Consider the following 26,983-nt stretch of genomic DNA (forward strand, 5'->3'; position numbering starts at 1 on the left):
GACAATGCAGCTGAGCCCTCAGACCATTATGGCAAATGTGTCAGCTTTCTGTTACTGTAACAGACACCTGGGACAGTCTGCTCACAAGAGGAAAGGTTTATTTCAGTGCTTGATTTTGGAGGTGTTAGGCCATGGTGCCTGTGGTGAGGCAGTACATCATAGTGGGAGCACATAGCAGCTGGGAAGCAAAGAGAGAAAGAGGCCAGAATCTCACATTTCCATGGGCACGCCTGCTTCCTTCCACTAAATCCTGGGACCAAGCCTTGCACACTTGAGCTTTCGGGGACATTTCAGATCCAAACTATAGTAGCAAAGGAAAGAAACTAGTCCTGAAGTACCACATACTATGATTCCAAGTGTATAAAATGGACAGGGAACATAGAGACATTTGCTTTGGGGTGGGGGATGGGAGAACGAGGGATGTCTTTGATGAGTATGGGTTTGTTTTGGGGGTGGTGACTTTTTTTTTAGACAGAGTCTCTGTGTATAGTCTAGGCTGGTGTAGAACTCACTGTTTAGCTCAGGCTTGCCTCAAATTTGTGGCAATCCTCCTGCCTCAGCTTCCTGAGTGCTGGGATTACAGGCGTGTACCACCATGCCCAGCTCTGGGCTGATGAAACTGTTCTGGGATTACATAGTGGTAGTAGTTGCCCAACCTTGTGGATTCATATTCTTGTATATATACCAAAAATTCATTGAATTGCATACTTTAAAAGGGTAAATTGGGGTCGGGGATTTAGCCCAGTGGTGCAGCCGCCTGCCCTGCAAGTGCAAGGACCCCGGTACCAAAAAACATAAAAGGGTAAATATTAGTACAACATATCTTACCATCTCATAAAAATATGGAAAAATTTTTTCTTATGAGACAAAGTTTCCTTGCTTCTCATTCTCTGGCTTCCTGAGGACTCACGTGGCTTTTACAAACGCTGATGCCCTTCCCCATTTCCCCCCTTTTGTGTTCACCCCACAAATGATGTGCGAGGGTCTTTTTTCCTGTCCCCCCTCATCCCATTCCCTGCTCTTCTGTCTTCTCCTGTAGCTGTGGCCTGTGGTGGCAGCGGGTGCATGGGTAGCAGTCGAATTGGTCCTGGTCATTGAGGTTCCTTGGGTCATTTCCACTGCACAGTGCTCGTTGAGTCCCATCTTTGGACCTATCAGGAGGGGAGATGGGTGGTCTGTAGCTGTCAGGCCCCCTGCTCTCCTGGGTGGCCTTCACCTTCACCAGGCCTGGGGCAGGTGTCCGTCTGCACAGTGGTGGTCGAGAGGCCAGGGGCAGAGGAAGCAGGGAATGTGGGGGTGGCCACAGGTTTGCTCCCCACTGGGCCCCAGGTCAAAGGTCAGCCTCCCTGGACAAGGCTGGTTTTGTTGCCTGGTTCCTCCCACGCCTTGTAAACTTGAAGAGGCCCTTGGAGGGTAAATGGTGCTGTTTGACTTGCATGTTTGCTCGAGGGATTTGTGGGGCCTCCTCGCCCTCCGCATGCTTTATCTCAGAGGAAATGAGGCAACCCTGGGTGTGGGGGTGTAGCCCTGGGCCCACTTGAGAAGAGCAGACAGGTGCTTTGTCCCGTGTCTGTGTGTGAGGGGGGAGAGGGCTGAGGGCCCTGGTTCCATGTCCATTGTCAGTCTGCATGCGCCATCTTGGATTCCTGTGGGCCGTATCCAGCATGCCCAGGAGATCCAGGGCCGAGTGACAGGCTGCCGCTTGGGAGTGAAGTAGAGGTTCTGTTTGTATCATTTATTCTTCCCTAAAATAATTCACATTCTTTCTTTCTTTTTTTTTTTTTTTTTTGGTACCAGGGATCGAACTCGGGACCTTGTGCTTTCAAGGCAGGTGCCAGAACCACTGAGCTAAATCCCCGGCCCTTTCTTTCTTTCTTTTGTACTGGGGATGGAACTCAGGACCTTGCGCTTGCGAGGCAGGCGGTGGAACCACTAAGCTAAATCCCCGGCCCCACATTCTTTGATTAAAAAAGAAAAAAATTTCAAACAATAATGAAGTCACCTACCCTCACCTCAACCCCCAGTCTAACTTTATAGAAACGACCAACTTCTGTGAGAACCACTGGTGATATATCCTTCCACAGTTTTCTGGGATATGTTTAACACACACAAAATTTTGTTTTTATTTTCTGAAATGTAGGGTTTTTTTACCCTACAATATATCATGGGTTTCTCATGTTTTCCTTTTACTTGAACATCCAGCAAGGTTGTTTCAGTAATATTCTGTGTTGGGTATTTTGTCAACATTTTTCCTTACTACACATCATTTTTGATTGGATACACATATGTCTTTATGTTCTTTTGAACATGTATTTTAAAATTGGATTCTTGGAGGTAAAATTGCTAGTCCCAAAGTATTGCACATTTTCTCTTCTATACTGTCCTTCAATTTATCTAAAAACTTACAAGGCTCTCAGAGTTTCTTTCCTCCTCCATCTTCTGTCCTATTTTTTTTTTTTTTTTTTTTTTTTTTTTTTTTGGTACCGGGGATTAAACTCGGGACCTTGTGCTTGAGAGGCAGGCCCCAGCACCACTGAGGTAAATCCCTGGTCCGTTCTGTTCTATCTTTAAGTTGTCCTTTTTTTCTTCTGTGATTCATGAAAGCTGATGTTCTTTTCCCAGGTGTCCCAGATGTTCTCCTTTTCTGTTAGCCTTAGCTGTAACTGTGTGCATGAGTGTGCACGTGCATATGTGAGGGAACCTGTCCACCAAGACCACAGTCATCGTCTTTTTTTTGAGATAGGGTTTTACTATGTAGTTCAGGCTCTCCTTGAACTGACTGTGAAGCCTAGGCTGGCCTCACACTTGCAGGAATCCTGCCTCAGACTCCTGAGGGCTGGGATTACAGATGTGCACCACCATGCCCAGCTAAGAACACGGTCTTCTAAAGATGAGTGGGAAAAATCCCAGTCTAACAGATAGGCTCGTCCTTCAGTTCTTTGGCGTTCACTGTGACCACAGATCCCCCATGTTCCTTGCGAGGCTCCTGATGACATAGCCAGGTATGATTCTGAGCCCTGATTGTAAGAAGAATTGAGAGATGTTTAGGGGCCTTGTGAGCCTCTTCTGTGTCCAGTGGGAAAGGAAGAGCGACTCCAAGGCTGCGGTGGGGACCAGAGGCCAGGAGTTGCAGGCGTGTGGAGTTGGGCTCATAGTAAGCACGATCTTCTCATGCTGCCTTCTCACCTGGAGAACTTCCCGGCTGTGGAAGAAATCACGGGGGAAACAGAAACAGCACAGGGCCCAGTCTCTCTCCAAGGCCTCTTCTGAGCCCACCACATTATCCAAGCTGGGCAGAAAGGACCCCTGGGGCTGCTCTGGGATTTTCCCCAACCTGTCCTGTCCTTCCAGGAACTTTTGGCGCATCCTGGCAGCCTGATTGAGTCAGACCTGAATTGTCATGCAGCCCCTGGTCTAAGCTCCTCATGTTGAGGGCATTAGGAGAACTGTGTCCCAATGAAGAAATGCCAAGCCATGGTGACTCCAGATTCTGTTGTGGTCTGGTGAAGAGGAATCCCCTAAATGAAGGCCAGACCAAGGTCTTTGTGTCATTTCAAGCTTGCCTTAAAAATCAGTTTTGTGTCTTGATGAAGTTGGGAGGCAGGACAGCTGTAGGAGCACCTTGGGCTGCCCTACCCAGGGGTGCCACCTTGTGGGAAACTCGGGAATGGCAGCAGTGCCTCTGCTTGTCAGTAACTGGACTGTGGAGCCACTTGGGTTCTCACCAGGGACAGAGGGTGTTTAGAGAGTGAAACGTTGGAATTAAGTTTTATTGGAGTTTTGAGATACTGTCCACCACTCCAGTCACTGCACATGGACACTCCAGTGTAGACACGTGTGGAAGGCAGCAGGGGTTGACCAGATGCCAGGGGCGCTCTCTTTCAGCTGTGGTGGCCCTGGGTGAGCCCTGTCCTTGTAGGATGCCCTCCTGGCCTTGCTGTGGTGGGCACCACCGGGCAATATCCTTGGTGCCCTCTAGATGTCACTCTGCGCCTGGACAAATTCAGGAGTCCTGAGCTCATTCTGCATTCTAGAGCCCAGTTCTCATTGGTCAGGTGACTTATGGAAGAGAATAATGTTATGTCTCCATCTGACATCTTCCCCAGAAATATATTCCAAGTAGTTTAAAGATTTAAATGGGAAAGAAAAAGCCCAAATACTTTTTAGAAAGTAACAGTAAGGAGAGTATCTTTTTTTGACTTCAAGGAAGGAAGGAGAGAATTTCTTAAAGCACATATCGTGAAGGAAATTATTAATAGATTTTGCCATATTAAAATGTGAAACTTTAGGGTCGGGGATTTAGCTCAGTGGTTCTGACGCCTGCCTCGAAAGTGCAAGGTCCCGAGTTTGATCCCTGGCACCAAAAATAAATAAATAAATAAATAAATAAATAAATAAATAAATAAATAAATAAATAAATAAAGTGAAACTTTAGCATCACCAAAGGCATCGAAAGCACATTCAGAAGTCACATTGTTGGAGAAGATACTTATAATGACTACAACTAGGAAATGGTTAGTGCCTGGAATTTAAAAATAACGCCTAGAGGAAGAAGGAGGGAGAAGGAAAGAGGAGGAGAGAGGGAGAGCAGGAGAAGCCAGAGAACAGGAAAGGTAACTCCGAGAAGAGAAAGTGTATATAATCCATAAATATGAGTTGTCCAGTCCCTCTAGTAGTCAGGAATGTAAATTTAAAAATGAGATATTACCTTTTTGTTCAAGGTTGGCTGATTAGCCAGGTGTGGTGGCACACATTCAGGAGGCTGAGGCAGGAGGATGGCTCTAAGTTCGAAGCCAGCCTAGGCCACATAGTATGTTCAAGGCCAGCCTGAACTACATAGCAAGACCCTGTCTTAAAAAAAAGAAAAGAAAGAAGAAGAAGCAAGATACATCATGTACTGGTACAAATACCTTATGGTGAATGTTATCATTATGTATATCTAAAATGCACCAATGTTTTGCTAGAAAAAGATTAGCCATTATGAGGTATTATATTTTTTGTTTGAGATTGGCCAATACTTAAAGAAAACTGGCCATTTGACAATAGCCAGGAAGCGGAAGGACCACTGGGAACAAAACAAAATATGGTAGAGTCACACAGTAAAATGTCAGAATGAAAAGGGAAGGAAATTCAACCCATGCTACAACAGGTGAATCTTGAGAACATTATGCTAAATGCAGTAAGCCAGATACCAAAGGACAAAAACTGTTTGATTGTACTTATGTGAAGTATCTAAAGTAGTTGGGTTGTGGACTCAGAAAATAGGCTGATGGTCATCAGGGGCACATGGAGTTTAGTGGATGCTGAGCTTCAGTTTTGCAAGATCAAAAAGTTCTGCAGATTGGGTCCACAAATGATGCAAATATAAACTACTGAATTGTGTGCTTAGTTGTGTAAATGAATGGCTTGGCTGTGATATTTCCACACATATATATGTTGTACATTGATCTCTTCCATTGTATTACAAATGATACTGTAGAAATTCAAAGAAAGAATCACTAGGAATTACTTCGAAAACCTATGTGCTAGCAAATTGGAAAGTCTGCTAGAAATGGACAAATTCCTGGTCACACGTGACCTACCAAAATTGAACCAAGAGGATATAGAAACCTGAATAGACCAATACAAAGTAATGAGATTGTATCAGTAATAAAAAGTATCTCAACAAAGAGAAGCCCGTGACTCGATGGCTTCACTGCTGAATTTTATGAAACTTTCACAGGGGAACTAATTCCAGTGCTTCTCAAACTATTCCATAGGACTAGGGGAGGGGGGTGCTTCCAAACTCATTCTTCGAGGCCAGCATCACCCTGCTTCCAAGATGTGACAAAGATACAACATTAAAAGAAAACTATAGGGCCGGAGATTTAGCTCAGTTGGTGCTGCCACCTGCCTAGTTAAGCGCAAGGTCCTGAGTTCGATCCCTGGCACCAACCAACCAACAAACAAAAGAAAACTATAGACCAAGATCTCTAATGAACACAGACATGAAGATTTTCCCCATCCAAAGAACCTACCCACCACTTTTAAAAATAAGTTTTGTATTTTGGTTGCCCTCTTACTAGTCTCTTGGAAAGGAAGAGTTCTGTTTTAGGAAAATAATTAGGGAGAGGAGAGGCAAGAGAATGAGGCTGATGGACCAGTTTCTGAGGTGGGCACCCCTCCAGAGCTCTCCTGGGATCCGATCCTAGTTCAAGGGAAATGAACTCACTGTGATCTCTGTGATTGTGATTTTAAAAGCAGCTCCTCTTTTGCTTTAGTGTTGTTTATGAGGCTGACTGCCTCCAGAGGGAATATTCCACAGCCCCGGGTGCTGGCTCTCTGGGCCACGGAGATCCTGTGATAGCTTGGGGCTCACATGCAGTGAGCCAGGTGATCCAGGGCTGCGGGAGCTGCAGGGCTAAGCGGGTGAAGCGAGCCTTTCCGGTTCTGAGCTGTCATTTGAGAAAGAAGGAAACTGAAACCTTGTAGGTGATGACTCAGCCAGGGCTCAGGTCCCCGAGTTGCCCAGCAGAAGTCTGCAGGCTCCAACAGCCTCTTAGTTCATCTTGATTCCCCCCATCATCACCCCAAATTAACTTTAGCTCCTGTAATTTAGTGTAGAATGCTCCCTTGCTACAAGCATTCACATGGATTCCTGTCTTGTTCAGCATGGAGTCTTCACTGTGAGCCTTGAAGCTGTTCCTCCTTCTATAACCCAGCAGGCTGCAATTGCTCAATCTTGCCCTTGTCACTGTTCCTAGCACGCACCTGGTGGTTCTACCCCAGGGCCTTTGCACTCCCTTGCTGGCCCACCTTCAGGTGTGCTCTTCGCTTCTCATCCATTGCATCCAGACTCAGAAGTCACCCTCTTAGAGAGGCAGCCCCAGGCTTCCTTACTTCTCTTACAGCCTTCCATTCTACTGCTCAGAAGTCTCTCCAGCCTATTTTATTCAAAAGATACAGTGTTTTTCTATCCTACCCAGCACCCAGAACAGTACTAGCCATTTTAGGTACTTACTTTTGTGGTCCCCAACACCATCTCCAGATTCTGTGATTCACTAGGAGGACTAAGTGTAGAATTGCGTTCAGTGGCTAAAATTTATAGTCATAGGACCCAGAGTCAGCAAAGGCCAGGAGAGGTACATGGGCTGAGGTCTGGCGAAAGCCAGGTGTACAGTTCCTCTTTGGGGAGCGTCTCACACCAGACACACTTGTCCCCCCCCCCCCCCAGCATGGGACTGTGGTGGCCCTTGCAGAGTGGTGGCCTCCAGGGAGCCCACAAGACACTCCACACCTGAGCTGCTGCTGGGACCATCACATCAGTGCCCACCTGGCACATCCTGAAGGTCCAGATTCCCCGAAGAGAGCAGGTGTTCAGTCCACACTGCGTGAACTGTTTCCCCTCCAGTTCCCAGATGCCGGTGAGGACACAGCCTCGAAAGGGGACTGCTCTCGGGATGGGAGCCTCAGGCCAGTCAGGCGCACTCTTCCGAGGATGAACAATGAACAGCCAGGATGGCTGCAGGGCCCCAGTGACCTGACCTCAAGAGCCCTGAAGGCGGGACAGCGACCCCTGCCTCCTCCTCAGCCCACACACAGGTGTAGGTGGAGAGCCCTGAGCCGCCCGCCCCATGGTAAGCACGCTCTTACCTGTCCCCAGGTGCTGAAGCACAACGGCTCATCAGAGATTCTTAACAAGCTCTACGACACAGCCATGGACAAGCTAGAGGTGGTCAAGAAGGACTACGATGCCCTTCGGAAGAGGTACAGCGAGAAAGTAGCCATGCACAACTCAGACCTGAGCCGCCTGGAGCAACTGACCGAGGAGAACCAGCGGCTGCTGAAGCAGACGGAGATGCTGACCCAGCAGCGGGACACGGCCATCCAGCTGCAGCATCAGTGCGCCCTCTCGCTGCGGAGGTAGGAATCTGGCCCGCGCAGGTGGGGCGGCAGCCACTTCCTGCAGGGCCACAACCATGTTCTTTTCCCCTCTCCTTTGTGGGCATCTGCAGAGCTCCCAGCCACAGCCGGGGAAGAAACAGCTTGCGCTGTTGTGCTTTTCAATCAACAAACACTTCTGTCCAGGAAACTTTTTTTGACACTTAATGTGCCTTGGGGGTTACAGCTCCTGCTGAGTCCGGAGCAGCCAGTGTCTTAGGTCTCCCCACCCTCCCTGTGTGTTAGACACTCACCTATCAAGTGGGAAAGCCACCTGTTCAGGTCATTGTGTCTCCTAAATTTCATTTTTTTTTTTTTTGGTACCGGGGATCGAACTTGGGTCCTTGTGCTTGCGCAGCAGGTGGCCAAACCACTGAGCTAAATCCCTGGCCCCTAAATTTCATTTTTATCAAGGGATGTTGTCTTTAGAGATGGGGTGCCCCATCCAGCGGTGTCACATAGGGCACGTTCCCACAGTGCATAGCTCGCTGTAGCCCTCATTCCACATGGAAAGCGTCCTCTGGGTGTAAATAGGCTTGGGAGTCGCCAAGTTGAGCACATGCAGGTGTCTGCTGCAGGACTTCTCAGAGCTTTTACTGTGGAAGTGTGGCCTGGACTCTGTGACTTCTGACCTCAGCCCACTGCCCAAATCACAGGGCTGTGCCATCCCCATCTGTGAAATGGGGTGGTTGGAGGAAGTCATCATTAAAGCCAGTTTCAGCTGTCCTCTGATGTGATTCTGGCATTGCTTTCTGTTATGATTTTTGTTTCTTTCTGTGTTTTTTGTTTGTTTGTTTTTGGTACCAGGGATCGAACTCAGGAACTTGAGCTTTCGAGGCAGGCGCCGGAACCACTGAGCTAAATCCCTGGCCCTGTTTGTTTTTTGAGACAAGGTCTCACTATGTAGTTAAGGCTGGTCCTGAACTCACTATGTAGCCCAGGCTGCCCTTGAACTTAACTTGTGACAATCAATCCTTCTGCCTCTGCCTCCTGAGTGTGTGGTACCACACCTGAATCTATTTTTTTTGAAATAATGTAGTTTGACTTTGGAAGAAATCTGGGTTGATTTCTAGTAGAGCAGAGGGTATGTGGTCCTCAGTTCACCTTCTGGCATTTATAAAAGGCTGAGAAAAATTCCAAGCCCAGGGCACTGGAGCTCCATGACCGATGTCCCTTGCGGGTGTAGAGAATGACCTCGCGTGAAACTTCATGCTTGACCGTCCAGTGCTGTGGGGCTGGCAGGAGGGGCCAGAGCAGCCACCAGGAGACCCGGCAGCTCCTGGCCCCTCCCACATCCCTGCCGCTCCCCCACCCCCCAGGTTCGAAGCAATCCACTACGAGCTGAACAAGGCCACGGCGCAGAACAAGGACCTGCAGTGGGAGATGGAGCTGCTGCAGTCGGAGCTGACAGAGCTGAGGACCATGCAGGTGCGCACAGCCCAGGAGTCGGAGAAGTACCGGGAGGAGCGGGATGCCGTGTTCAGCGAGTACAGGCTCATCATGAGCGAGCGTGACCAGGTCATCTCCGAGCTGGACAAGCTGCAGACCGAGGTGGAGCTGGCCGAGTCCAAGCTCAAGAACAGCACGTCTGAGAAGAAGGCGGCCAATGAGGAGATGGAGACCCTGCGGCAGGTAGGCAGGCGGCCGGCAGCGGGAGAGGTGGGTACAGCATGCTTGCTTGTAGCTGGGGGCAGGGGCATCTGGGTGGGTGAGCCACCCCCCAGGTCACGGCTGAGCTCAGACTGCAGGGCAGGACGGGAAGGGAGGCCCAGCCGCAGTCCTGCAAAAAAGGTGACATGCATGGAGGCCGCCATGTACAAACTCACACTTGAGTAATCGGCCACCACCATCGTGCTGAAAGTCGGTGATATCTCAGACTTGCTTATTATGAAGCAAGGTCTTGGGATCAAGGGCTCAGAACCATAGACTGCTTGGGTATGTGGGTTCAGAAGAGCACCACCAGGGCTCTCCACCAGCTGTGGGCATCTGGCCAGGTCTGCTCTCGAAAGAGGTGCTTCCAGTTCTCGTTGGGAAGATGTGCAACTAGGTTGAGTCTCTCCTAAGCCCTACTCCTTGGGATCATGGCTCAGGCTCAGGGGACTGGGGTGTTCAGTAGCGTTGGGATCTGTCCACTTAGCTCAACTCCTGAGCGGTCAGTGCAGACTCTGCCTTCCCCCTCTGCCACCTGTACCTCTTCGCTGATGCTCTCTACCCTGAAGTCCACCTAGACCCCGGAAGGTGTGGGGGCCATGGAGAGTCCCTTCCCATCCTGCTGCTCTGATGAGAGCTCCTAGACTTGATCATAGCAGATTTTATTTCCCCCATCAAAGTAGTTCTTCCTTCATGCCCTGTATTCTGCTCTTCTGTGCAGGTTGGTTAGAATGCAGGCTTGAAAGTGGACTGTGAGGAATGAAAACCAGGGTATCCAAGGCCAGGTAGATGGCAGAGCAGTGTGCACTGGGTTGCTATTACCAGATCTCTTTACCAGGCACAAGGAGGGCTTATGGCCAAGGGTGCCACAGCTGCCCTTTACCCATAGTGGCTTCCCATGGGGCTATAGCATGTGCCCTGTGGTTGGAGTCTGAGCCCTTATCGGTCACATGATCTCTACCTCTCTTCAGACCTCAGTTTCCTCATCAGCACAGTGGAAATGATGATAGTGTGTGTCTCACAGAGTGGTTGTGATTGAACAGAAAGCACAGTTAATGTGTTGCCCACACAGAGCAGGACAGTGTGAGTCTTTATTACTGCCTTGTTGGGGTTCTGGTGAACCTGCTGGAAGTGTTTTTGCAGCATAGAAAGAAACCGAGACCCCTGCGGACTCTTGAGAGGAATGCCCCCATGAAGGAGAATCCGTTTACTTGGATCGTTGTTGTTGTTGTTGTTTGCAATGCTGAGAACTGAACCAGGGACCTTGTGCGTGGCAGGCAAGCACTCTACTACTGACCCACACCCCCAGCTCCTACTGTGATGAAATTTTTGGAAAGATCATTATTCAAGGGAACTTTCAGTAAGTCAAGATAATGCACTAGGATTTGGTCGGCATCCTAAATAAACCATCAACTCATCTGAGAACTTAATTATTGAGGGAAGTGTTGATATCAAATAAGGAAAAGGAAATGATGATGAAGAAGAAAACTGAAAATGGCTGAGTCACTCAGCAAACTAGAAGGTCACTGAGTGTCAAGTATGTGCAGGGTGAGCTGCGATAGGGTGTGGAGTCCACTTGGATGGGTATTCGAGATGGTGAAAGTTATTTGTGAAGACTGAAACTTCAGGGAGCAGAGAAATAGGAAGGACACCCAGCTCCCCCACAGTGTGGGGGTCGTGGTGTGGCAAGAGCACTCAGACCTGGTGTCCAGGTGGCTGCTGTTGCATCCTGCACACCGGCGTGCCCTTTCAGCAGGAGCGGCCTGGTCTGCCCGGGGCTGCTGGCAGGAGACAGGTGTCCCTGTCCAGGCCTTGCTCTGAGTCTGCAGGCAGCAGAGGAGCCCCTCGCCCCCTTCAGAACTGGCATCCGCAGCTCCTTTCACTGCTCTGCTCCGAACACAAGCCAGCTCCCATGGTTGGAGGAGGCCGGCCTGTGGTGTGGGCCTTGGGCTCTGAGGTGTGGGTGTCAGGGCCTTTCCTCCCCCGGAGCTACCTGCTGGGGCCGCCTTCACTGTGTGCAGCCCGGGGAGAGCTACGCTTTGTGTTTCTGGACTGTGCCTTCCACTTTCCCTCTCTCTGTTCTTCTCTCCCTCCTGTCCATAGTCATCTCCTCAGTGGGTTGAGGCAAACAGGAGGCAGGTAGTGGCACTGAGGTCCAGGGGCCTGGCAGGGTCTACCCAGCACCAAGAGTGGCCACACCCTCCTGCCATCTGCCTGCCCAATCTATTTTTTTTTTTTTTGTTACCAGGGATTGAACTCAGGACCTTGGGCTTGCGAGGCAGGCGTGGGAAACACTGAGCTAAATCCCAGGCCCTGGCTGCCCAATCTAACAAAGGCCTGTTGCTTTCAGGAGAAACAGGCTGGGATGCTGGCACCACCTCTAGGAAGCTGTGGCCATGTTGTCCCTGTCAGAAGTGCCCCTCAGAGAGGCAGCAAAACCACCCTGGCTGGCAGTGGCTTCTCTGTTGTGCCCAGCTACAAGTGTCCCAGAGGAGCTCGGGGTGGAGACGCATAGCAGGAGGGGTGGCCCGAGTGGAAGAGACACGTGCCCCACCTGGGTGCCATCTGCTCATGAGCACAGCCAGCACCATGCCTGTATCCCACTGTCTTTTGTGCCCTCGAGCAAGTGGCCTCTCCCTTGCCCGAATGGGCGGGTGTCTTGTGAAATCCACCCCATCTGTCCCCAAGCCTGTGGCCCCAAGACCACTGAGGGGGCAGGAAAGGGTCCTGGGCAGCGCCTCTGCAGATCTGATGCAGTGCAGCTGTACAGAGGACCCCGGAAAGGTCACCAGCAGCGTCTGCTGTCCTTATTGGCATCATCGAGGGATGGGGTGAAGGGACCAGTTGGGTCCTCTTGGCCCCAAATTCCACTCTTCCTTTCAGGTGGCCTCATCCTTCCTCTTCCCTTTCACTAAAACTTCTAAGGAAACTGTTTTGGGATGAATTCTTTTTTTTTTCCTTTGGTACGAGGAATCAAACTCAGGGCCTCATGCTACACAAGCACTGTGCAACTGAGCTACATCCCTGCCCTTTGGGGTAAATTCTTTATGGAGACCAGCAGGGCTTTTGTGAAAACTGCAAAGTAAACAAATACTCTACACTGCAAAAAGCATTGAAAAACTGAAACTGAAGTGATTAGCAGTGATCTTGAGAAACAAGAAGGTTGGGCAGACCGTCCCACTCTGTCACCCTGGAGTTGTGATGTACTTTCTGTCCCAGTTTTTTTGCAGCTCCGACTGTACTTGAGAGACGAGGGTTGGTTGTAAGCTGCTGTCTGTCGCCTTCACCCTCTGGTCTCTGGTAGGAACCACTTTGATCTTGCTTTCCCATGGTTCTGTGGTGGGAGCGAGGCAGAAGTGTCTTTCCTGTGTGCCTTCCTTGCTGCCTGCTGTCACTTGGGCACTGGAATCTGCGCCTCTGACGGGTACTGCCAGTTTACTTGTTCAGAAAGTGGGAACAGAGCTGAAAGCCAATGCTGCTGACAGGCACAGAGGAACATCCCTGCCAGTGGTTCTGAGAGTTATTTGAAATTTTATGGAGCCTCTAACTCTCCCGGGAGGTGTCGAGATAGAGATGCTTCAGATTTCTGCTTTTGAACAAACTGAGATAGATGCACAGTATTCATCAGCAGATATACTGGTGTGTTCAAACTCGCTGTGCCAGATTATGAGAATCAGCATGGGAGACATGGGGTTGAGGGGGCAGAACCCCTGGCCACCCCTGGCCCCTTCACTGCCTCGTATCATTGCGATTTGCCACATGAGCTCTTCAGAGTATGCAGCTCCTCTCTGTAAGTGGCAGGTGTGGAAGTACACTCTGAGGGGGATGTTCCTTCTGGGCCACTAGGACTGTGACTGAGGGAGGCTGGGCTTCTGTCCAGGCTCATGCAGATCTGTGAGAGTCTGGGTTGGGACCTTCACCTCATGTCCCTTGCAGCGTGACCATGATGGTGGGGAGTGGTCAGTGTTGTCCAGGTGCAGGAGGGGTGTGCTGGCATGGGCTCCCCTAGAGCAGAGCCCCACCCCTCACTGATAGGAGGTCCAGTAACCTCTCCTCTGCCTGCTCCTCACCCTCAGATTAAAGACACGATGACAGTGGATGCCGGGAGAGCCAACAAGGAGGTAGAAATCCTTCGAAAGCAGTGCAAGGCTCTGTGCCAGGAGCTGAAGGAAGCCCTGCAGGAGACGGATGTGGCCAAGTGCCGACGGGACTGGGCCTTCCAGGAGCGTGACAAGATCGTGGCAGAGCGTGACAGCATCCGGTATGGGGTGGCCCTGGGATGCACTAGGTTCATGGTTTGCAAGTGTCCCGGTAAGGTGACAGGGACCCAGGTTCCTCCTTTTTCACCCCTAGCTGAGCTGATACCCTGGTCTCACTGCTTGACTTTGGAGTTTTCCATTATGTCTTCTTCCCATCTCCCTGCACCCAAGATGTCCTGAATGGGTGCCGTATCCAGGCGAGACCCCTGGGGACCAGCACAGTCTGGTCTATATTTTTTGAGGGCTTCTGATGAGAGCAGCACATTGGAAATGGATTTTTTTTTCAATATTTGTTAGGTGCCTACCACGTGGCAGCATCTCAGGTCCCTTGAAGGTGACTTGTGAGTGGCACCCGGGCAGCTTGGGTGGGGAGAACAGGGGTGGGAGATCCCAGGGCTGTGATGGGACATTCAGGCACTCAGCAAAAGGAAGTCTCCCCAGAAACTGTGACCTGGAAGCACGCGTGGGGTTTCTCCGGGTGGAGAAGAGGGACAGGCATTTCAGATGGGGGACACCTGTGTGATGTGTGTGGGGCTGGGGCCAGTTGGGGAGGGAGGCTGCTTGCGAGTCCAGAGAGGGAGGCTGAAGGTGTCCCCAGGGCAGCTGGTGAGGGCCTGAAATGGGAAACTAAGCGGTGGAGGCTCTGGGCTGGGCAGAACCAGGAAGGCTGGGGCGGTGGTGTAATGTGTGTCATTGAGGGGATTCTGAGAGACTCCCTGCGGCTGTTGAGGGCAGAGACCAGTGCCCTGAGGGCTGGGCTGATGGGGATGGGAGCAGCTAGGTGCTCAATGTAGGGCGCAGGGAGACCCCCAAGCCCCAGTGCTTCCTGTCTGCTGCTTTCACCTGTTCCATGGGTTTCTCAGGGTGCAGAACTGAGCTGGGCTCTGATGGAGGCAGGGAGGTTTGGGGCTATGCATAGTGGGGTTCAGCCCTCTGGATACGTCCAGTTTGGGAGGTGGCACAGAGCCATGTACCCCATCTCCTCTGGATGGTAGAGATGTTCTGGACTCCCCTTTTGTAGAGTTCCCCCACACATGCACCTTGTACCTGCCCAGAGCCCAGTGCTGCAGAACGGGGAGGACTGAGTCCTGGCCAAGGGGGCTCCTGGCCTGGTTGCAGTGCTGGGGGCCGGGGGGGAGGGCTGCTCTAGGGAGCTCTATGAGTTGGTAGTGAAGAGACACGAGAGGCTACCATGTGGGCTGGGGCCTTCACTGCAGAGCACAGCCCTTCACCCCCTGGCCTGTGCTAGAATCGTGCATGAAGAAATAGGTTCTGAACCCCTAGCGTGTGAAGGGGAAGCAGAATAAGTACTGGTGTTCAGGAATATGAACCTTGGGGGTCCTCTCCCCTTCCTGAAGGGAAGGTGTGCCTTTTGGGCCTCTGCGATGAGGCTGATGCCTGCAGGTGTTGGGAAGAAGGCTGCCTAGCTGTTTGCTGCAGACCAGGCGTGAGCCCCTGTCTCCTTCCAGTTCTGCCCCTCAAGGTGACCTTGCCCTCTGCCTTCCCTGCCAGGACCCTGTGTGACAACCTGAGGCGGGAGCGCGACCGGGCAGTGAGTGAGCTGGCCGAGGCCCTGCGCAGCCTGGATGACACTCGGAAACAGAAGAACGACGTCAGCCGGGAGCTGAAGGAGCTCAAGTAGGCTTGGGCAGGCGCCGCCTGGGGTGGGCAGCCGAGAACCCTGGCAGGGTCTCGTGCCCTCTGTCCCGTCACTCTGACCCACTCTGTCAGTATGCAGAGTGAGCTGTACTACATCTCCATGCTGATGGTTAATTAGAAATTTTGTTTTTTTGGTACTGGGGATCGAACTCAGGTCCTTGCGCTTGGGCAGCAGGCAGCGAAACCACTGAGCTAAATCTCCAGCCCCTAATTAGAAGTTTTTACATGAACACAGAAGATAGCACAGCCCAGGGGACGCCCTTCCTTCGGCCACAATAACCTCCCTCGGCCACCATTAGTGGTGGACAGTAGAAATTGACAGAGCCCAATAACCATTGTATAGTCCAGAACCAGATTCTTTTTTTGGTACCGGGGATCGAACTCGGAACCTTGCGCTTGCAACGCAGGTGCTGGAACCACTGAGCTAAATCCCCGGCCCCAGAACCAGATTCTTATTGGAAAGCAGTGGCTCTGTCGGCTCTGTGACATTTCCTGAGCTGGCAGTGTGGGGACAGTGAAAAGCTTGTGTGTGCAATGGAGCGTACAAGCCTCACACACACAGTGGCAGCTTCCCTTCTTCCCTATTCATTAAAGTCTGCCACAGCCAACAGCCTCACTTATTAAAAAGGCACCCAGACCCTCTGGAGCGTGAGTGAGCTGAGGAGTATTTTAGAGGTTCAGAGGCAAAGCCAGACTCTCCTGGGGATCCACCATGGGTCTAGCAAGCAATGAAATCCCTGAGAAGGCAAAGCCTGGAACCTCCAGGGTTGGCATGGGAGGAAGTTTTGCATCAGCTGAAGCTGCCTGGAACTTCTGAGCACCCCGGGTTCTGTTTGCTCGTCCTATGTGTGTGCATTTGTACCTCCTCTCTAATCCCCACCCTGTCAGAGCATGGGCAAGCCCTTTGCTGGTAGGTGAGGTGAGCGCAGTGAGCTTGTGGCTGAGCTGACCTGGATGGCTTTTGCTCTTCTCATTCCTTTCCATGTGCATTTTAGAGTAGTTTTGTTTACATCTAACAAGCCAATCTCACTGGCATTTTGACCTGAGTTGCATTAAACCTCTAGATAAACTAGAGGAGAAATTCTCTCTTAAAAAAAGAAAGAAAGAAAGAAAGAAAGAGAAAAGAAAGGAAGGAAGGGAAGGAAGGAAGGAAAGAAGGAAAGAAAGAATGGAAAGAAGGAAAGAAAGAGAGAAGGAAGGAAGGAAAGAAGGAAAGAAAGAACGGAAAGAAAGAGAAAGAAAGAAAGGAAGGAAGGAAAGAAAAAAAAGAAAAGAAAGAAAGGAAAGAAGGAAAGAAAAGAAAGAAACCATGTTGAAAACTGACTGGTACTTGAGGAAGCCTCAGCTGACCCTCGGCCTGGTGGGTCGCCGGGGTGGGGGCCTGGGCAAAGAAGCCCTGCTATGCATCTGTGAATGGCCACCTTGGTTTGCAGCTGTGATATAGGATGGGATATTTCGCCTCCCAAAGGACCAGTGCCACAGCTGTCTCTGTTCACAGGGAGCAGATGGAATCCCAGTTGGAAAAGGAGGCTCGCTTCCGGCAGCTGATGGCCCACAGCTCCCACGATTCAGCCATTGACACAGATTCCATGGAGTGGGAAACGGAAGTTGTCGAGTTTGAAAGGGAGACGGTGAGCTGCTGTGGATGGCTTTACTTCCCTGCCATCCTGATGAAGACTCTGGGCTGGAGCAGATGACTCTCTGGCAGTGTCCCCTTCACAGCTGCTAGTTTGGAGTCTCAGCTTTTCTCCCCGGGGGTGGGAACAAGTCCTTTCCCTACAGCTGTCCAAGCCAGGCTGCTGCAGGTTGGTGTCCTGGGTCTTACTGTGGCACCAGCATGGTGGATGGAAGGCAGGGGGAAGAGCAGAGGCCTCGAAGGAGAGCTGGTGGGGATGTGGGTCCACAGTGGCCGGCTGGGGCAGACTGCAGCCACTCAAAGGTTTTCATACTGGGAACAGAGTAAGTGGCTCAGGGTCAAGAGCCAGATGTGTCTCCTCACTACTTGGTAATTGTGCTGGCACTGCTGCTGTTTCAATAGGAGGACATTGACTTGAAGGCACTGGGGTTTGACATGGCAGAAGGTGTGAATGAGCCCTGTTTTCCGGGGGACTGTGGCATATTTGTCACTAAAGTGGACAAAGGAAGCATCGCTGATGGCCGCTTAAGGTAAGACAGGAGGCCCAGGCCCTGGAGGGAAAGCGGGCCCCCCATCCCAGCAGCACCCAAGGGAGCCAGTTGACAGTGAAGTGACTGCTCCTGGCCTCTGGGGACCCAGACTGTCTGAGGCCTCAGGGTCCCTGCTCGGGATGCTCCTAAAGGAACCTTTCTGCCTCTCGATTGCTTCGGAGTCCATTTTTTCTCCACCAGTCAAGTGCTGTGTTTGCTTCTCTGGGTAGGAAGGGGCCCAGGCCGTACATGTTGGGACCTAGGATGTGTACTCATGCCCTTTCCATGAGATAGTGATGATACTAAACTAACGCAGTGCTGGCTACTTGCTAAGTACTGGTTTGAGCTCTTACTATAACTTGATTAATCTTTATAATCCAACTAGTAATCTCCAAGCAATTGCCCCTGCTTACAGATGAGGACCCTGAGCCGAAGTGGGGCTGGGTCCCATTGCTGTCAAGTGGCAGAGCCAAGGTTTGAACCCAGCTGTCCAGTAGCAGCACCTGAAGTTTAGCTCTGTTTGCTCCCAGGAGGGGGAATCTGTCTGAATGTGGATGTGGACACCTGCTCTTTGGCATTTGAGGGTCTGCATGGGAGTGGATGGGGCCACCCACAGGCCCCAGGGACTGTGTGAGTGCCGACCTGGCTGGGTCTCCTCCTCAGGGTCAATGACTGGCTGCTGAGAATCAATGATGTGGACCTCATCAACAAGGACAAGAAGCAGGCCATTAGAGCTCTGCTCAACGGGGAGGGTGCCATCAACATGGTTGTGCGGCGGAGGAAGTCCCTGGGTGGGAAGGTGGTCACTCCTCTGCACATCAACCTCAGTGGACACAAAGGTAGTGGCCTTGGGAGTGGCGAGAGCCCTTTCTTGTGTGTGTCTTCAGGAGCTTGTCCTTGGCAGGGAGGTGCCAGGGCTGCCATGCAAATGTATAATGTGCTTTCCTGGCAGGAGGTCGTCTGGGTCCTGAGTGTCTGATTTGTCAGACCTGTTGTGACCGAGACCCCTGATGGTGGGACCAGGTGGGGTGCTGGGTTGCGCAGGGTGGAGTCTTCGTTGATAAATGTAGGGTGGGCGGCCAGGCGGAATCATCCAGCGTCCTCCTGTGGTTTGCAGACAGTGGCATCAGTCTGGAGACCGGAGTGTACGCTGCTGCCGTGGCGCCTGGCAGTCCTGCTGCCAAAGAAGGGACCCTCGCCGTGGGAGACAGGATTGTTGCGGTGAGTCTGGAGGATGGAGCCAGGCTGTTTGCCACCCTCCAGGCTGTTAGGTTATGTTTGGGATGGTTGAGCAAGAGTCATAAGCAGAGATATCACATTTGCATTGTTCTTCGGTGTTGCACTGTCTAAACATTAAAAAAATCTTTCCCCTCTCTCCTAATGGTGCCAAAATACCTAGACAGTAAACACTGATGAAAATGGCATGTAGAAAATATCCAGGAAAGAAATAGGAATCATTTGTACTGCTACCATGTGTAGATAACATCTAACATTTTTTGTGTTCCTTGTACACAAATGTGTGTTAAGGACGGATTTTTAGAAAATGAATTGGCAAAGGCTAGGGATGCAACTCAGTGATAGAGCACTTGCTTAGCATGCACAAGGCCCTGGGTTCCATCCTCAGCACCTCGAAAAGAAAGGGGAAGGGAAGGAAAAAGACCTGGCTTTTTGTGTTGTTCTTTTCTTTTTCTCTCTCTTCTCTCTTTCTTTTTGAAATGAGGTCTCAGTCCCCATCCCAGTGCTCATGCAAATCTGTACACCTGTGTGTAGGTTTCTGGGTTTTGTTTGCTTATTAAATACAAATGTGGCCCCTGCTGTATGCATTCTACATTGTGGACTCCTTTCCAAATGGGTCCTTGTGAATTGTGTTCGGCTGTGGGGTGTACACAGTTTAAATCCTCCACCTTCCGATGGACACATAGGCTACTGTCAGCATCTACTGTTGTGAACAGTCCTGCAGTGAACTTTCCCTGTGTGCACACAGCCGGTCTGCGACACCTGACGGTATCTCAGGTGACTAAAGATGCTGGGAGGTGGCTGTGTCAGGGCAGCCACCCAAGCTGTTGGTCAGTCCCTCCTACTGGACAGGCAGGCCATCTTTGCCTTGATAACCGGCCACTGGTACCTCCCTCTATAGGCCACTCGGGAGTGTGCCATGGGGTAAATTCCTGGGCCAGGGCATCACTGAGTCTGAAGGCCTGAGCATGTAACATTCAGCGCCATCCTGGCCCTGTGCTCTGGGAAGGTCGTGGCCTTGCCAGCCCTCCTGCAGCACACCAGGGAATTCAGGGCTTCACTTTTTTGCTAGCCTTCTTCAGATTTGTGGGGAGCCAGAGCTTAAAGCAGTATGTCACCCCTGAAAATATGAAAAAATGATGAGGAATAAAGCCCAAATCCATCACTCCAAGATAATAACTCTGTAGATTTTTGTTTTTAATTTTCACTTTGAAAAAATTAATTCATTCACAGAAAGCTGCAAAGATAGCACAGGGAGAACCCATGTACTGTCACCCAGTTTCCCTGTCTCAGGGCCTGCAGATGGACCTTGGTGTGGCCTGTGTGTAGCTCTGTGTGGTTTTGTCACGTGATTTTGTGTAATCACTAACATAACCAGACTAGAACTGTCCTGTCATAGTCCCCTTGCAGTGCTGTTCCCTTAGAGTTCCTCTACACCCCAACTGGCCCTTACAGCACTGGCTCCTGCTGTGTTCTCCATCACTATTACTCTATCATTTGGAAAGTGTCGTGTAAATGGGACACGCGGGGTGTGACATTGAGAGGACTCTTCACTGAGCCTCATGCCTGTCCACTGCCCAGGTGTCCGTGTGTGCCCAAGGTGTGTTCCTTATCAAGACTGAGCCGCCCTGTGAGCCAGGGGTAGCGGGCTTAGCCTTTCACTGCTGCACACGTGGTGCGGTAAAGTACCTGTCTGTGAGGGATGTGGACAGAGATGTGGGCCAGGGATGGAGAGAGCAGCGAGTCTTGGTGGACAGTGGCCGTGCTTCATTTCCTGTGGCTCTTTCTGGTTCACCAGGCCTCGATTCATAGCCAGACCCTCCAGCTTGGTGTCCTCCTGTATCCTTGCTGTATCCCATAGGGAGGAGTGAGGTTGGGGATTCTGACCGGGGCTCCATGTGGTGCCGCAGGGTGCTTCCCAGGCATCCTTGGAGTCCTGGTCCTTCTCTTGGATGATGTGGGGTCACCTTCCCCTGCTGCAGAAGCCCCGTGTCTGATGCTAGGCCTTGCTGGAGAGGGGCTTTCTCTCCTGTGCCAACTCCTGACTTGGCACCTTAGAGCACCCCAGGATGGCAGGTGGGCTGAGCCCGTCCTGGCAGCCTGAGGGTGGGGCTGAGCCACCCTGAGGTGGTCTGACTGGTTCTCTGTCTGGCCCTAGATCAATGGCATTGCACTGGACAATAAGTCTCTGAACGAATGTGAATCCCTGCTGCGCAGCTGCCAGGACTCCCTGACACTCTCCCTCCTGAAGGTAAGGACCGCACCTGCTCTGCTTTTCCAGCCCCATGTGCCCAGCTGCGGCTCAGGGACCCCAGGGCCCTTGAATAAAAGGTACTGGATTACAAAATGCAGGGAGTACTTGAAGCCTGGCTGGGTCCTGGTTGGAAAATACAAAACAGCCCAAAAGGCCATGTTGGAGACAGCTGTGTGCATTTGAATCTGGACTGGATGATTGGTTGATCCTAGAGGATTATTCGTTTCCTTCGGTAGAATGATGTTTTTTGAGGAGGTGCATGCTAGAGGTGACAGGGTGCAATGTGAAGGTATTTGTGACTTGCTTTCTGCTGTTCTATGGTATCAATACAGAGAATAAAGACAACCTGAATCCAGTTAGTGGGTTTAAGGGCATTCATTGTACTTTCCTATCAACTTTTCTACACAGTTGAAAAGATTATTAATAGAAAGTTGGAAAAAATAGGCCCAACTCGTTTCATTAAGAGATGATTTCCAAATTAAGTAATTGTTTTTAAATTGGTAGACTTTCTTGGGGTGCTGTTTTAGGGCTACAGAACAACAGGGCTGGGACAGAATCCTCCGTACTCCCCCAGCCCAGCCCCCAGCATCACCCTTCGCCCCACATCCCCTCTGTTGACAGCTAGCCCGAGTGAGGTACAGTACTCACAATCGATGGGCCACTGTTGGTGCCTCACTGCTACTAAAATGCGTAGTTTATCCAAGGCTCACTCTTGGTGTCGTACACTTAGGGTTTTGATGAAAGTACACTGACAGGCCTCCACCTTTACAGGGTCATACACTGGAGGATGGTTTCGAAGTCCTGAAAATCCCCTGAAAAAAGCTCTGCCTGTTCATTGCACCTGCTCTGCAGGCCCGTGATGGCCCTGACCCTGTCTCTGTCTCCAAGCTTTTGCCTGTCCCAGGACAAGCGGCTGTGGTCATGAAGGGTGTGGCCTTTGCAAACAGCCTTCTTTACTCAGCACCATGCTGTAAGGTTGCCCCGGGCCTCTGTGGCCAGCTGGTTCTTTTTGGCCCTGACTAATATCCATGGCCTGAGTGTACCGCAAGAGATTTATTTTAATGCTGGACAGTTCTTAAACTGTGCAGGACATTGTGCAGGTGCCTGCAGAAAGTGCTGAGTTAGGGGAACTCTCTTGCTCTCTTGTGAGCTCCAGGAGGCAGGGTTGAGAGAAGACTTCACATTAGGGACAGGTGTACATACGTGTGTGTCCCTCTGTTGTTCTTTCTTTGAGAGACTGGGGCCCTCCCTGCCCATTGCTCAGCTGTGGGGACGGTTTCTGGTGGCATCTCTAGGACCTGTCCCCTGACCTCTTTCTCACTTCTCTGCTACCCCTGCTTAGGTGTTCCCACAGAGCGCCTCGTGGAGCGGCCAGAACATCTTTGAAAACATCAAAGACTCTGATAAGTTGGTAAGTTTCCGCACCCACGGCCCGGAGGTCCAAGCTCATAATAAGCGGAATTTGATGCAGCACAATAACTCCACGCAGACGGATATCTTCTACGAGGACCACCCAGAAGATAGGAGGGAGCTAGGCCCGCCCAGAGGCAGCAGCTCCTTTCTGCACAAGCCGTTTCTGGGGGACCCTTTTCCGGCGCCCCCCCAGACCTGTCCCAGCACCTCTGAGCGCAGCCTGAGCTCCTTCCGCTCTGATAACTCTGGGGAGCGTGGCTATGGGCTGGTGGACGTGCGGAGCCGGCAGCCCCTGCCTTCTTTTGAGACTGAGGGGGCGCCCTGTGGGGCAGTGGAGGCCCCCCTGGACAAGGCGGATTCCGAGGGCTCCAACAGCGGTGGCACCTGGCCCAAGGCTGTGCCTGGCTCCGTGGCGGGGCCAGAGAAGCTCTCCGTTTACAAGAAGCCAAAGCAAAGAAAGTCTATCTTTGACCCGAACACTTTCAAATGCCCCCAGACACCCCCCAAAATTGACTACGTGCTCCCAGGCCCTGGGCCTGCCCACTCCCCCCAGCCCTCCAAGAGGGTAGGGCCTCTGACACCCCCGAAGCCCCCCAAGAGGAGTGACTCCATCAAGTTCCAGCACAGGCTGGAAACCAGTTCTGAATCTGAGGCAACTTTGGTGGGCAGCTCCCCATCCACCAGCCCCCCCATCGCCCTGCCGCCCCGTCTGGATCCCGGGGAACCCATGCATGCATCACCCCCTCGCAAGGCCCGGGTCCGCATTGCCTCCAGCTACTACCCTGAAGGGGACGGGGACACCTCCTGCCTGCCGGCCAAGAAGTCCTGTGACGAGGACCTCACCTCCCAGAAGGTGGATGAGCTGGGGCAGAAGCGGCGCCGGCCAAAGTCCGCTCCCAGTTGTCGCCCCAAGGTGGCTCCGGTAGTGATTCCCGCTCAGTTCCTGGAGGTAGAGCGAAGCCTCGGTTTTGGGGGGTGGGGGGGGCCTGTCCATGGGCCTCCCACAGAGTAGCCCTGCGCTGGCCTCCCCGGGCTCCCACGGGGCTGGCTGCTTTGCCTTTGCTCTCGGTGGGGTGGCTGGTGGATGCCAGCAGGAAGCAGCCCCGCCGGGAGCCCGGCAGGAGTTGGGGTGCACGCCAGTGGCGGTGTGACACTGGGGAGAGTGCGTTCTTGGATGCAGCCTTAGGTTTGCTTTTGCAGAAGGACTTTGAATTTGTTCAGTAGAGGCACGGGACAGACTTGCCCTGATGAAGAGTTGGGTAGAGTTGAGTGGTACTCGTGAGGCTGTTAGCCAGTGACAGAGTGACCTGATGGTCTCTGTGTGCTGCTGTCAGTTCCAGAGGGAGACATTTCTGCGATCCAGGACTCTGGAAGGCACCAGCACACACTGCTCACAGTGGATGCTGCGAGTTGTGCAGTTTTATGTGACTGATGCGTGTGTAGTTAAAAGACAGAGTCTAGTTGATGGTGCTGGCACATGCTTGTTATCCCAGCACTCTGGGAGGCTGAGGCAGGCAGATCACAAGATCAAGGCTAGCCTGGGTGACTTAGTAAGACTGTCTCAAAAGCAAAACTAAAAAAGGGCTGGGGATGTAGTTCAGTGCTACAGACATAGGCCCTGTGTTCAATCCCCAGTACTGAAAACAAAACAAAAAGGTCAGGGTTGTCCTCTTGGATAGTCTTCTGAAGGGTTTGTATGGGTGGCCCCTTCCTTATGGGTGTACAAGGCGACCAGGATGAACAGTGACCTCTTCCCTGCTCCACGTGTCCTGTACCTGAGTGGGAGGAGCTCGAGCCTGGGGGACAGCAGGTGGCTTGCAAATGGACCTGAGTAGCTTCCTCTTTCCAGCAACTGCTCTTGCCTTTGCTTTTGCAGGAGCACAAGTGTGTCCCCGCCAGTGGAGAGCTGTCCCCGGAGGCCCAGGAGTGGTCGCCTCACTCACCAGGGCATTCCAGCCGGCAGGGCAACTCCCCGTTCTATCCCAACAGACCTTCTGTGGGTGAGTCAGTAGGACGGGAACTTGAGGTGGGTGGCGTAGAGCCACGGGGGCAGCCGGGAGGAACCAGGAGTTGCTGCCCCATCTCAGACGGTCGTTCTGGCACCCGTGCCACATTGTACCTTGTCGAAGTGCTTTGCCCCCACAGCAGCGTGGTGGCAGGAAGAGTCAGGAGAACTCTCCCTTTCTGTAGAGGGGGGAAAGGCAGGTAGCAAAGCCACAGAGTAATTAGTGGTTAAAACTGTAGTTTTGTTCTACAGTCCTTTTCACCAGAGATGCTCACTGCCACCCTGTTTGATGGGAGAGGGATTGCATTAGTCCATGGCTGCCTGAGTGATTTGGGGCGACTGATCTTACTCGGCCCATTTCCAGGCACTGTTCCCCGGAACGTGACCCCCAGCACCACTGTGAGCTCCATCCTGCGGAACCCCATCTACACTGTACGCAGCCACAGGGTGGGCCCCTGCAGCTCTCCACCTGTGCCCCGAGATGTCGGCCCCCAGAATCTGCCTCCCAGGTATGCTCAGCACCCTGTGGTTCCCTGCATACCAGCTGTCCAGAGCCCCGGACAGAGAGCCCCTGCCCTCAGGGAGGCCCGAGGGCAGGAGACTTCCTTGGGCAGCTGGGAAGGGGCAGGGTAGAATAGCACTGGGACCCCAGGAGAGGGAGCTCAAGGGATGCTCTGAGTTCACCAGTGTGCAGTTTCTAAACTCCTGTCCCAGGCACTGTCCTACACCCTCTCTTCTCAGGACACAGCAGCCTTCTGAGCTAAGTCCTGTTTCGCTTTTTCTGCAATAGCAATGGGGGCTATGAGACTTCAAGTGAATTGGACTGAAGACTCTGCTTTCAGGGATCATTTCTGTAGTTTGTCATTAGAGAAGTTTCTCTGATCTTAGAGAATCCTGATGAATTTGTTTTATTAAAAAAGAAACCTAAGGGCCAGGGGTTTAGCTCAGTGGTTCCACTGGCCTGCCTGGTGAGCACAAGGTCCCGAGTTTGATCCCCGGTACCAAAAAAAAAAAAAAAAAACCCTAAAAAAAAAGAAACCTGAAATTTAAAAAAAAGTAAATAAGTGAGTTCAAGATCACTCTCATCCATTCATTTGGCAAATTTTTTGTTGAGCATCTACTATGTGCTAAGGACTGTTCTAGTTCCAAGGAGTAACAGTGGCGAACTAAAAACGCAGCTTCCTGCTTTGGGAGTGCTTTATGTTCAGGTGTGGGAGGCAGACAGAAATGCAGAGTATGTCAGTCAGATGGTACCAAGTGGCCCTGCAGGGGGTAAGACAGGGTGACAAGCCAGCCAGGAGATTGGGTGGTGAGGGAGGGCGCTGTGGCCATAAGGGTGACAAAGGCCAGCTGCACAGGACTTTGTGGGCGAGCCTCCAAGAAGGAGAACCATCCGTCCTGGGGCCTGGGCACCTGGGCCTGGCGGGGTGGGAGCTTGGGAAAGGGGGGCCGCCAGTCATAGCGCACAGACCTGTAGGACCTGCAACCATGCTAGAGCTGGGTTGCATTCTGAGTGCAGTAGAGACCCCAGAACAGTGGGATTTCAGCAGGCAAGAGGACACAGTCTCATTACACAGCCAGAAAAGACCTTGTCGGGGTCTGAGCCCAGACCAGCCTGACACGGTGACTCTGGACTCTGCCTGCCACCCTCCGGTGTCCTAGGTGAGCAGTCCTGAGGCATACAGTTTCCTCTCCAGGGTCCTGGGTGCCTGTCCGGCCCCTGTCTGCCTGTCCTCCCGTGCCTGCCAGGTTGCAAAGCCCCCTTCCCCGCAGCATACATTCCTCCCAGCGAGCCAAGTCCAGCCCTACTGCAGAAGTGGGAGGACCCTGACCCAGGCTGCCTGGTGTGTGTGGGCTGGTTAGATGCCACCTCTGAGAGGTGGACAGGGCATCCTGGGGCCCTCAGGCCTCCTGGCTCAGGCAGGCTCAGGCCCAGCCCTACGCTTCTCCGCAGTGCCTCATCGGGTCCTGCCCTTCCTCCACCCCTGTGGTTCCCTTGCAGTGTCCAGCACCAGGGACGCCTGAGCCTGGACCTGAGCCACAGGGCCTGCGGCGACTGCTCTGATATGAGAGCCTCCCACGGGTCCAACTCGCTGCCCTCCAGCGCCCGCCTTGGTAACTGTGCCGTCAGACCCTGCTCAGGAGCTGGCACCTGTGTCCTGATACCCATGGCTCCTTCCCTCTGGGGCTGAGTTGTTGTCTGGTCAGGGGCGGAGGCTGCCGCTTCAGCCGCACTCAGAGCCCTGCCCCTGCCCAAGGTCGTCACGGTGGCCCTGGGCTGTCCGGGGCCTGTCCCTGTCCCTGAGCTTGCCAGTCTTCCTGGGGTGTTTTGCATGGCTATTCACTTAGGCAGATGGAGCCCAGAGGAGAGTCTCGTGTTGTCCTTGTGGTGACTCTGGGCTGGGGGAGATGAGTGACCTG

At 52.2% G+C, this 26,983-nt stretch overlaps 1 protein-coding gene and 1 pseudogene across 6 annotated transcripts in view; both read left to right on the forward strand.

Moving 5' to 3' along the window:
- Dlg5 (discs large MAGUK scaffold protein 5) overlaps positions 1–26,983 on the forward strand; it is a 134,362-nt gene that overhangs the window by 64,351 nt on the left and 43,028 nt on the right. For all 6 annotated transcript variants that reach the window (XM_087184671.1, XM_087184674.1, XM_004846375.3 and 3 more), the window contains 13 exons: positions 7,643–7,902; positions 9,240–9,552; positions 13,647–13,831; positions 15,342–15,467; positions 16,987–17,119; positions 17,527–17,654; positions 18,318–18,493; positions 18,772–18,875; positions 21,049–21,141; positions 22,487–23,506; positions 24,434–24,557; positions 24,927–25,071; positions 26,565–26,677. In XM_087184671.1, coding sequence (XP_087040797.1) covers positions 7,643–7,902; positions 9,240–9,552; positions 13,647–13,831; positions 15,342–15,467; positions 16,987–17,119; positions 17,527–17,654; positions 18,318–18,493; positions 18,772–18,875; positions 21,049–21,141; positions 22,487–23,506; positions 24,434–24,557; positions 24,927–25,071; positions 26,565–26,677 — 2,920 coding nt within the window. The remainder of the gene's footprint in view (positions 1–7,642; positions 7,903–9,239; positions 9,553–13,646; positions 13,832–15,341; positions 15,468–16,986; positions 17,120–17,526; positions 17,655–18,317; positions 18,494–18,771; positions 18,876–21,048; positions 21,142–22,486; positions 23,507–24,433; positions 24,558–24,926; positions 25,072–26,564; positions 26,678–26,983) is intronic.
- On the forward strand, positions 25,389–25,478 carry LOC147825556 (small nucleolar RNA U3; annotated as a pseudogene).

The sequence above is a fragment of the Heterocephalus glaber genome, unplaced genomic scaffold, assembly GCF_053883595.1.
Source record: "Heterocephalus glaber isolate CG9 unplaced genomic scaffold, H.glaber_assembly_v1.0 deba00001497, whole genome shotgun sequence".
In the NCBI taxonomy this organism is placed as follows: domain Eukaryota; kingdom Metazoa; phylum Chordata; class Mammalia; order Rodentia; family Bathyergidae; genus Heterocephalus; species Heterocephalus glaber.